Genomic DNA, 11389 nt, shown 5'->3' with positions numbered 1-11389 from the left:
AGGCCACGCTAAGGCGTCACTCGGAGCATCTCGGAGGCGCCCGGGCCTTCACACACGCCAATAGTTGGACCAATAAGGACATGGCCAATACTGGCTTCCTCTGGCCGACCCCTGGAGCAGGACCAGGACCGACCCAAAGTACACCTACCTCGAACTCGAACCCGATGTGGTCGATGGGGATGGTGTGTCTCCGGGCGTAATTCTGAGACACGCCCGTCAGAAAGGACTGTGTGAAGTAGAAGCCGGAGATCCAGAACACCACGGGGGGCCCGCTGTCGATCCACTCCTGCAGAGCCCCAGAGGCACACACCCCACGTCAGTGCGAGGTCAGAGGTCGCTCGAAGGCAGGCAACAGAAAGGAGGCCCCGCCGGGAAATTCGCCTTTTTTCTCACGTTCCCCGGCGCGGGCAGCCCTCTCACGGTAACTTACATTTTCCCACTTTTGGAATGGAGGTACAAAGGAACGCGTTTCTGCTCTGGGAACAGCCCAGGGGCACACGGGTGCCAGGGACGCACAGAGCAGCGGGGGGCAGGTGCCCCGTGTCCACTGAGCACTGGCCAGCCACCATTTCCGGCAGTGGCTGCCAAGCCATCCCTTTTTTGGCAGGACAAATTTCTTGATTTTTAGGTGGAGTGATCCAATATTTACATGCTACCTCAAAACATTTTCGAATTACCGGGTTGCCGAACCAGATGCATCATCTTTTAGCGCATCAGGCGCATGCGCGGCCAGTTCGCGGCGTTCGCGACAGCGCCTGCCCCTTTGCCCGTAGGCTCTACGCTTTCCGAGAATTTTGAAAAGTCTCCCTTCCTGCCCGCAACTCTGGGAAGACCGTTCCCAGCAGGAGCTCGGGCCAGCGTGCTGCACGGGTCGAGCTGGAGCATGTCCTCCTCGGTCCCGCACACGGTCCCGCCCCCCACGACCCGCCCCCGCCTCTCTGTCATCTCTAAAAGTGCTCTCCACCTGCGTGAGCCAGGCGCCCACTCACCCCAACCCCCAGTACCTGGAAGAAGGCCAGGCGGGCCAGCAGGTCGGCCACGTAGCCCCCCAGGGCCTTCAGCGACGGGTAGGACTTGGCCATCCACATGGCTGGCACCTTACCCACGAGCACGCTGTTGAAGACGTCCTCCAGCTCCGAGGACATCAGGACTTGGCCCTTAATGGCTCGGCCAAGGCTGACGAGGCTTTTACGAACCACTTTGGTCAGCCTGTGGGGGACAAAGGAGCCAGCTGAGCCCAGCTCGCCGGGGCCTCAGGACACCGTCCCCAGGTCCCCTTCCACTGTTCCTGCCTCGAAGAGTTCGGACGGTCAACATGTGCACACATGGGAGAAAACTTAGAGAGATGAAAGAAAATTAAATCGCCCATCCTCTTGCCCCTAAAGGTTACTTGGATGGACATACAGCTTTCCAGATTTTTCTGTATGTAAACACAAATAATGTTTTAATGGGATCGTGTAATGTAATCAATTTTTTTGTGATCTGTTTTTCACTCAGTTTATAGGGATCTTCTTCCCAACTTAAGAGCCTTGCATTGCCTTTTTAGTGGCTTTGCATTTATGTAATGATTCTGTTCCCCTGAAGCTGAAACTGATTTCTTCTAGACTTGCCACTGTAAACGACACCGCAAGGGGCACCCATTTGTACCAATCTTGTGGACACGTATAATGATTTTCTTACTAAAAGTAGAATTTTTAGGTCAAAGGGTAATGCAATCGATGTTTAGGGTTTTGACCCATCCCGCCAAAGTTGTTTCTTTGTACAGACGACGAGGGGCACCCCCCTGGGAGGAGGCAGCTGGGGAGGCGCCTAGGTCGTTCGCCCTCATATCTGGCTTCCGGTGATGAGGCCCAGCCACGCCCAGAGGGAAGGCACCGAGCGTGACGAGGAATCGGCCCGGAGAGAGGCCTCGCCCCCTCCAAAGGCTTGCGAAGTCCCAGCCAACTGGACACGAGAATGATCGAATGCCAGAGAGAGCTTCTGGACACGCGGCCACTAAGCTTTCGCATGGAGAGGGGTCGCAGGTGGAGCCACCTGGCGCCCGTGCTAGCGGCGGCGTCAAGGGCAGAGCCGCCCTCCAAGGGGTTCTGCCGCAGCCCTCGAACGCCCTGCTGGCGAAGTTCTCCTTCTCCAGCTGGGAGCAGCTCCGCTAGCTTCCAGGTTTTAGCGCCCAAGGAAGGCGCATTCGCCCCACAGACACGATGTGTGGCTCCCCCGCGTCGGAGGCCGAACCGTCGCCTGGGCTGTTAGGGGCTTCCCGTGACTCTGGGTGCAGAGGCCAAAACGGGGAGCGGGAGGAGCGCCGGGATGTCGTCCGGCGGGATTAAACCTCCCCTTCGCTGGGAAACGAGCCTCCGCCGCCACCCCGCTCCGCTGCGTTACAACGGCCAAGGGCGAAGGCCGGCGCAGGCCCTGCGGCCACCAGGGAGGCGCTCCGGTGACTTCCGCAGGGACGGAAGCCATTGCGCCTGGCGTCTGGGTGACCGAGAACTACGTCCTGCCCTGCCAAAGAACTCCAGAGAGGAACCCTGAGGCTGGGGAAGCCAACATCCTTCCAGTCCCCTAGTCCTTCGAAGTCAGAGCTGTCCGTAAAACCGAGCCGCGAGCGACGAGGCAAAGGGCGGCAGCCACACGGGGCGCGTCCGGAGCAGTGAGGACCTGTGCTGGGAGGCAGAAGCCATGAGCTTCCTCGCCTGGCGCAGGGGGCCTCTGGGAGCCGCTCGGCTTCGACCATGTGCAAGTGAATTAAGACGATCCCACGAGGCTCTATGCCACGGTCACTGCAGAAGTGGGCGGGAGCCCGTGGCCGGCCGGAGCACCCGGCCCCGCCCCCGCGGTCGAGGTGGGGGTGGCCTGCTCCCCTCGCCCTGCGACATGTACCCCGATGTCACATACCGGCTAAGTGCATGGGCCCTGGGACCAGACAGCCTGGGTTCAAACTCGGTCCTGCCACTGAACGCCCATGTGACCCTGCACGTGACCCCTCCGGGCCTCAGTCTCCCCATTCGTAAAATGGCGGTGGCAGGGTTACGAACTGCGCACGATTCAGAAGACTTGTGCGGCGGGAGGCAGACCCACGCACAGTTGCCGCGTCTGGCACCGGGCTCGCCAGCAGCGGCGCGGATGGGGGCGGTCACTGGCGGCCCGAACGCGGCAGTGGCCTTAACTTGCCTCCGCAGGTGTCACATGACTGAGCGGGAGAGGAACGGTTACCCCCGGGCCAGCGCGGGCTGGGATGGCCCTACTGCAGCCCTCCCTGCGGGCGGGGCAAACCGCTTCCTCCCGGTCCCCGCCCGTTAGACCCCGGCCCTGGCACCCCCACTCCGGGGTCTAAGTAGAGCCCATCTGGCCCACCTGTTGAATCTGATGAGCTCCTGCCTCAGGACGGTGTTCATGGATTCCTCGTACACCACTGGGTACAACGTCATGACCGTCTCCAGGTCAAAGTCGTCGGGCAGTTTGGAGAGGATGTCGTGGGCCAGCTCCTCGATCACCTCCTTAAACGCAGGAGAGACGTGAATGAGAGACGCCCACGGGCCGCGGTTCTGTTGGGGGGAACCCGAAGCCGTCGGCTTTTGTCTTTCTAAACACGGTCTGTGGGACCTTCCTGGGAACAGTCCTACAGCAGCCAGCCCTGCAGGAGAAGGGACGGTGGGGGCGGGGGGGGGGCGGGGAGGGAACAGCCCCCCACCACCCTTGGTGGGGACCATCACCCTTTGGCCTAGGAAGTAAAACCTGGAGCGAGCCCCCGAGGGCCAGGCAGGGCCTTCCTGCTCCGCCCCCGCCAGGTGGCCTCAGAGCAGCCCTGACCCCAGAGAACCTCTGAGTCGCATTGCTCCGCAGCTGGCCCCTGAAGGCCAGCTGGTGGTGCAGGTGGGGCTCTCGCTCAGTGCCAGTGACAGGGACACCTGGGAAGGCAGGAGGCCAGGCCTTATCATTGAGCAGTGGGCTTGGCCAGCCAGCTAGGGAGGGGACGGACCCTGAGGAGCAGGAGCGGCAGGGCCTGGGCGTGGGCTCTGCCGTCCTGCGCCCTGCGAGGCTGGAATGCACGGTCCTCACCCACTGCCCACTGCGAGGCGGGTTTCCACCCGAGTCAAGCCCCCCCAATCTGCTGGTTTATCCTCACAGCCATGCCTGCTTCTGACACCGAGAACCAAATCAAGAAACCCAACGCGCAGCACCCAAGGCTGAGAGGAGCCGGCGAGGGGGGCGGGGAAGCTGGGGGAGGAGGGGGAGGGCGCGCTGGCATCCAGGCCGGGGCGGTGGGGCTGCCTCTGCCCCCCCCCCCCCGTCTGTGGACGTCGTGACGCGGGTCACTTCCCCTCACAGGGCTCGTGTGGCCCTCGTCTGTGGACCGAGGAGCGGGGACTGACCACGAGAGGCCCCCGGAAGGGTTCCAGGAGCTTCCAGGACGCGAAGCCAATCCCGCTGAACCACACGGCCATAAAGGCACCCTCCTTGCAAGCTCCGGCCACCCTTCTCTCTTCCCACCTCCTCAAGGAGAAAGTCGCGGGTCGGTGCTAGCCGACGGCCTGGACACCCGCGTTCGCAAGAAGCCGGCGAGGCTTCGGCGGCATCGTCCGGGAAGAGCCCAGCGACGGCCCGGTGTGTCTTCTTTTCGTAGCTGCCATGACGTTCCGGAAATGGCACTGGGCTTGAAATTTACGACACCAATGTGCAACTTTTGAAATAAATGATTCTAAGCCAAACAGAGTTGGTTTTTAACTCTCACGTAAGTGGAGTGTAGGCGCCGTGCGGGCGCAGCCGCGGACCCCGACGGGGACGCGGGAGGAGCTGGGGTTCGGGGAGCCCCGGCGCCCCTCCCGCCCTGCGTCTGAGGGCTCGCGGCAGGAGCGCCAGAGCCGGTGCCCCTCCGTGGGTCGGCCGCCCGCTCCGGGGGCCGCGCTCCCGCCGGCCTCTGCCCCTCCGCCTGCTCGGCCATCGCCGGCCATCTGCGCGCCCCGCCCCGAGAGAGAAGCCCGCCTGGGAACTGGAGTCGCGCCCCGGTCACCTGAGGAGATTTGCCACTCCCCGCCGACTGCCTGGGCAGGGTCAGCAGCACCCCCTGGAACAGCTGGTTGGTCTCCTGGTTGTCCTTGGTGATGTCGGCGTTCTCGTGCAGGCCAAACACCTCCGGGTGGGCCGTGATGGGGAGGCTCCGGAGGTACTCGACGTACGACTGGAAGGGAAGCCTTCAGCTGGCCCATGGGGGTCCCTCGCGGCCCGACCGCGCCGTCAGGGCCTGGCCGGACCCGGCCCGGGCAGGCATCACACTGGATCGGAGCACGGGACACACGCACAGACACGTGCATACCACACGCACACACGTGCACAATCTCAGATACACCAGACACGCACGCACACGCTCACATCCACACATGCGCACACACATACAGACACGTGCATACCACACACACACACGCACACAATCTCAGATACACCAGACACGCACGCACACGCTCACATCCACACATGCGCACACACACGTACATACACACGGGCGCACTCACACTGGGCGAACACATCCCAAGCCCTCCTGGTTTCCGGCGTAAGAGCCAGACGGAGCTGGGTTTGGATTCGGCCCCGACACACAGCGACTGTGTGACCTTGAGCCCAACGCCCGTTTCCTGATCTGACGATGAGGAGACCGCGAGGTCACGAGGGGCAAGGCCTCGGCGCGGGAAGGGGCGCGGTAAGAGAAGCCCCCTGCGGCCCCCTTCCCTCCTCTCTCCCGTCCTGTCCAGCGCGCTGGCCCCTTCCTCTCGCCGCCCCCTGAACCTTCGTTTCCAAGCAGCGCTTCTCCGCCCGTCCACTCCAAGGCTTCGCTCTAAACGCCCTTCCCCGCTCCCCAGATGGACCTCAGATTTTGGAAGACCTTGTCCACCAAGTACCCATCATTCATTACGCAACAACGATGTCTGTCTTGTAGGCTTTCTGGAATATTGGAAATGGCTTATGGACCCAAGTCCACAAGCTCGAGGCTACTCCCGGGGCCCCCTTGGCTGCACGCAGCCTCCGGTCACGGGGAGACGGTCGGGGGCCTCTCCCTCCCCACCCCCTCACCTGGTAGGAGCCATGGGGAGGGATGTAGTAGGTGTCTCCAGGGGCGACGTGATAATGGTCCTGCTCGATGTCCTTACAGTAGAAGGTGGACAGAAGAGACAGCAGGAGGCGCCTGTCCTTGTCGTCGGTCACTCGGCCGCCGTAATTACACTCCCCTGGGGACAACAGGGAAGGTCGCAAAGGACTTGGTTATTAACCTCTGGTCACTCGGTCACTCGGCAGCCGTAATTACACTCCCCTGGGGGCAGCAGGCAGGGGGAGAGGTTGAGCCCAGGGAAGGTCAAAAATGTCTCAGGACCTTGCCAATGTCCCCTGGAGGGCAAAACTAGCCACGACGGTCAAGAACCACGGCTGTCAGGCCTTAGCCTCGTGCGCCGTAAAGTGGGGCTGCAACGTAGAGCTCACAGATGGCTGCGGGACCATGCGCTGATCACACCGGGGATGGACAGGGTCGCGCGGACAGCCGCCCGCCAGGGAGGCCCATCGTGAGTTCCTCACGGGCAGGCCCAGGAGGGCGGCCCCGCCCCGGGCCTGTAACTCTGCAGTGAAAGGCTCCTCGTCACCTTAGGCAGGCACCATCCATGGTTTCTGCGCATCTAGGTTAACGCGCCTTTGCAATAAGCCATAACCACCCTCGCGAGAGGGAGAGACAGAGACGAAGACAGACAGACAGACAGAGAATAATCCTGTCACCCCGAAATCCCGTCCCCGCCCTGCTTCCTCCCACCTTCGAGGCACCTTCCCCGCCTTCCTTACCCCTCCTTAAATCTATATGCACAAAAGAAGCTGCGAACTGTTGTTCTGAGAAGCGATTTTCTCAGTCTGTTGAGTTCTAGATTCTAGGTATACCCTCTGTTTGGCTCAAATAAATTCTTATAAAATTTTTCCACAGGTTGGGGGGGGTCTGACACCTACAACAGCTATGAGGTGCCTGCCATAGGCGTGGGTAGCCGACCCAGACGAGCGCCTTCGCGGGGGAGTCAGGAAGGAGCTTGGGGGGGCCCTGAAGCTGCTGGGCCCCCACTGGCTGCATTTTGACCTCTGCCAGAGGCATTCCATTCACTTAGCACTCCTTAGTTTAGGTCGCAGACTGGATTGCTTTAACACAAAATGGTGAGTTTTTGCCTCGGGGCCCCGGCCCTTCCCCCCTGCCAGGGTCTCCCCACCCTCCCTCTCATTTATAAAATTCCCGCTCAGCCCTCCAAACCCGTCTTCCTGCCTTCGCCAGGTGTTCCGCTCTGTCCCTGAGACGTAACCATCGGCCGCCTCTCTACTCGACAAGTGTTTCTCTCATCGAACTCGTCACTGTACTGTCGTTTTTTTTTTTTTAATATTTTTCTCCTTGGGAACCATTTGAGAGTAGAAATTGTATCTTAATTTTATTGCCGTTTTTTTAAAACAACGACAACAACAGCATCCGGCATGGCGGCCGGCATGGGTAAGAGCTCGATGTTTGTTGAAAGGATGCGGAGTGAACACACGCTAGGAGGTGCAGCAGGGGAGCCCAGCGAGGACGGGCGGGACCCTGGAGCCCCACCCCACCCCGCCCCCCACGCACATGGCTCCGGCCCCTCCCCCACACACCTGTCAGATAGGTCAGAGCCTCGAACGGCACCTCCTTGTACTCGTTCAGGAACATCTGGATCTGCCGCAGGCTGATCCTCAGGTCCGACTCGTTGAATTCGTATGGGATGTTCCAACCTGCGCGAGGCGGAGAGGGGTCAGAGGCTGCCGGGCCGGGCGCTCAGTGGTGGCGCTTGGGAGTGGCACTGGCGGAGAGTTCAGTGGCGGCAGCGACCAAGGGCCCTGCAGCCCTGTGCTGTCAAGCACCAGGCCGACAGTTAGCTTCATGGCCAACAATGGGCGCGAGGACGCTTCCACTCCAAAAGCAATGCCCTGTGGGCTCCCTGTTTGGCGGGGAAGGTGTCACCACCCTGGGGTTCGCGGGATGAGAATTACTCGCCCTGGCGGGACACTAGGGAATGCACGGAGCTCCAGAAATAACACCGCGGCCTCGCTAGAGAGCGGCGTCTACGACGGGGCGGCGGGGACAAAGCCAGCGCCGGGAAGACCCTCTTCGTGGTCACGGGAGAAGCGAGGTGGCTGGCCTCGAAGAAGCTACCTCTTGAGTTCCCAAGGGTACGGCGACCGGTGCCCAGTAGGGCTGGCAAATGGCATGACTGCGTGACTTGGGCCGGGGTGAGAAGCAGGGGATGGGACCTGTGCCCAGCGGGGACGTTTCATTTCCTCCTAAACGTTCACGTTCAAACGAAAAACGTAGCACAATAATAACACCTGCTCTGGGAGACAAACGCAGCTGGGCGGTTGGCCGCGAGCGCAGCCCGCATGGGCTCTGGAGGCCTGGCCTGGCAGGACAGCGAGGCGTGTGCCAGGCGGGTGCCTCCGCCCTGGCCCTGGCCATCTCCTCCCTGCACCCCCCCCCCCCCCCCATCCCCCACCGCGGAAGGGCCGGGCGGCCCGGGGAGCCGGCCGGGCTGAGGTGTCCAGAAGGAAGACGCCGCTCAGCGAACCAGCCAGAGGACGGTCCGCCTCCGTCCCTGGCGCAAGGCACAGCTGAGAACACCTGAGGCGGGTGGCTCGAGGCCGCTGGACAGGGTCGGAGGCAGCCCGGGGGGCAGGGCAGGGCAAGATGGCCTAAAAACCTCGATGGCCCGGGGTCTGCTTCCGGCAGCTTGATGATCTGCTCTGACACGAGCATTAGGTCGGGGTCGAGCCATGGATTGGTACATAAACGAAGAAATTTACTTTTTTTTTTTTTTTTTTTCCAGACGCACAGACGAATGTCCCGGCTGTTTCTTTTGTATGTGTTTCTTTAAGCACGTGCAAAGAGCTCCCTAAAATGCCATGAATCCCCTAGCGACAGCTCTCTGGAGAAAGGCCCTGGGACCTCAGCTGGGCCCACATGCTTCTCGCGATCGCAAAGTTTCAGTAACTAGGGGACCTCCGATTCTGAAGCAACGCCTCTTTCCCTGACGTGGACGCTGGCCTGGTTAAAGGGCTGCCACATTCACCAAATAAAAATACAGGACCCTGGCTGGAATTTGAATCTCAGATGAACAATGAATCACGTGGAGTGGCAAGCGTGTCCCGAGGATCGTGGGGAGCACACTCCCGTGGCGTTGGGGCGGCGGCCCGTCTGCGCACGCCCGCCTCCGTCTGAGGGCTTCCCCCAGGCGCCCCGGGCACGCCGCCGCCTCTTACCCAGGGGCCCGAAGTTCCTCCTCTCCTGCACGATGGCGTGGAAGAAGCAGAGGCCAAACATCAGCTTGTGCCACATGGCGGGCTTGGCGCAGCTCTGGAAGAACACGGGGTCCGAGATGGGGTCGTTGAGGTAGGAGCGTAGCAGGTTGGCCCGGAGCCCTTTGGGGGGCTCGTTGGTCATTTTGATCCCGTTCTGGAGGATGCTGACCGGAAACTTCTCCGACGGATAGCTGGTTAACCAGAGTCTGCAAGGACAACAGACCGAAGGAGTTAAGAGCGACCACCACTTACGAAGCGCTAGTCGCCGCCAAACCCCCTGCTGAGAATTCACTGTCCCTTGTCGACTTCCGTCCTCACGGCCACCGAGGGGGAGGGGCGTGTGACCCCCTCGGCCAGCGAGCAGCAGAGGCGTGCAGGCGTGGGGCGGGCGGGTGTTCTGCGCCACGCAGAAGCAGCCGAACCGGGACGTGGGCGCGGGGCTCCTGGGCTCCCGACCGCCGTCCGAAGCGCCACGCCACAGCCCGCCGCTCCCGGGCTGGCTGGGCACCTGCTCTGCCCCGCACCGGGCACCCCAGGCGTGGCCGGAGCCGGCAAAGCCTGGCTTCTGGCTCCCAGACACTCGCGGCCTCGCTGCTCCGGGGTGGGGGCCGTGCCGCGGAGACGGGGCAAGTGGACAGCAGGCGCTGGCACCCGGCGTTATAGAACCCGGGGTGCGGGCGGCGGGGGCATGATGTGCCGTGGGGTGCAGGGGCAGGCGAGGGGTCGTCCATGGGGCGGGGGCGGGGACAGCCCAGGCGGCCGGTGAGGGCCGGCGAGCCGACGCGAGCCACAGCCTATGCCCGCAGCTAAGGTGTTTTTGGAACCTGGCGATGCCCCTTCGGGCCCACTTTAGTTCATGCTGAGTTGGGACAGAGACAACATGCCCCGCGGGGCGCAAAACATCCACTATCTGGCTCTCTACGGAAAACGTTTACTGACCTCTGTCATAGAGGAAATGGCATTTGAAACGGGCCTTGCGAATATGGAAGATTTCTTCCTCTAAAATATAAAAGTTTATCTGTGCCCACGCACAAAAAATATGGGAACGTACGTAAAAAAAAAAAAAAAAAAAGTTATAGTTTTATCGCCTGTGGGTTGGTAACGTTTAGGCATATTGTCCTCTGGGCTTTTTTATTCATCCGTTTTCCTTCCTGAGCCCGTCACACACACACTGTGACGTCCTGTTTTGTTCCGTTTTGCAGGGTTTTCTTTGGCGAGACATTACAGAGGTTTCCCACAGGTGTGTTTGGGGACGGAAAATCACTAGAGACACAGGCCATGGGCCGAGCCACCACTGGCGGAGGGAAGGCCGGGTGCCGTCCCGAGGCTCGCTCGGCAGTCCGCGGGGGGCCCAGGCCCAGGGCCGAGAGTGGAGGGCAGAGGCCACAGAGCGGTGGCCTGAGGACTGACCTCGGTCTGCACGTGGGTGACATGCACCTCGCCCCGTGCGAACCGATGCAAGGCGGCGATGTGCTTTCGGAGTAGTTGCCAACTTTCTAAAATCTGGGGGCTTTCTTTTAAATTTCTAGACTGCTGTCTTCCCTTCAAAACGATCAGAAGATCTGATCCTCCACGGTACAAGGCAGTCACCGCTCTTCTCTAAGGGACATGTGCTCCGAGGTCCACCTCTGCCTTCCCGGCCGCCAGCACGACATCCGGCTCGAGGCGGGGGCCGGAGGCGGGCAGTGGCGTGACAGCGTCTCACCTGAAGCGGACGTGGGTGGCCTCGGGGACGATCACCTCCTCGCAGATCTTCTCCAGCGCAGGCATCCAGCTTGTGGCCAGGTGGCAGTTCTGTAAGACCACCCACGTCCCCTCCTTGATGGCCGTGTTAATCATTTTGGCGGCGACAGGCCCTTGGCCTTGGCCGAGGGAGACGGTCTCTATTTTGGCGCCTCCCATGCCGACGTCGTCTGCGAACTTCAGCAGGCCTGAGACCGGGAAGAAAGGGGAGTTTTTGAGAGTGAATAAGCCAGCTAGGACCACATTAACCACGATGCAGACTGAGGGGTTTCGTGAAAATTCTGGGCCCGCGAGGAACTCACTGGCATCTGTTAATTGCAAA

The 11389-nt window shown here is 61.3% G+C and overlaps 1 protein-coding gene across 3 annotated transcripts in view; it reads right to left on the bottom strand.

The window, feature by feature from the left end:
* DNAH3 (dynein axonemal heavy chain 3) overlaps positions 1-11389 on the bottom strand; it is a 115262-nt gene that overhangs the window by 1570 nt on the left and 102303 nt on the right. For all 3 annotated transcript variants that reach the window (XM_016155487.2, XM_016155485.2, XM_016155488.2), the window contains 8 exons: positions 11030-11255; positions 9286-9530; positions 7648-7764; positions 6064-6218; positions 5012-5179; positions 3355-3497; positions 1005-1209; positions 149-286 (listed from right to left, as the gene is read on the bottom strand). In XM_016155487.2, coding sequence (XP_016010973.2) covers positions 149-286; positions 1005-1209; positions 3355-3497; positions 5012-5179; positions 6064-6218; positions 7648-7764; positions 9286-9530; positions 11030-11255 — 1397 coding nt within the window. The remainder of the gene's footprint in view (positions 1-148; positions 287-1004; positions 1210-3354; positions 3498-5011; positions 5180-6063; positions 6219-7647; positions 7765-9285; positions 9531-11029; positions 11256-11389) is intronic.

This window comes from Rousettus aegyptiacus, unplaced genomic scaffold (assembly GCF_014176215.1).
Source record: "Rousettus aegyptiacus isolate mRouAeg1 unplaced genomic scaffold, mRouAeg1.p scaffold_m13_p_8, whole genome shotgun sequence".
Classification (NCBI taxonomy): Eukaryota; Metazoa; Chordata; class Mammalia; order Chiroptera; family Pteropodidae; genus Rousettus; species Rousettus aegyptiacus.
This window is presented reverse-complemented; position numbering and strand designations above follow the sequence as displayed.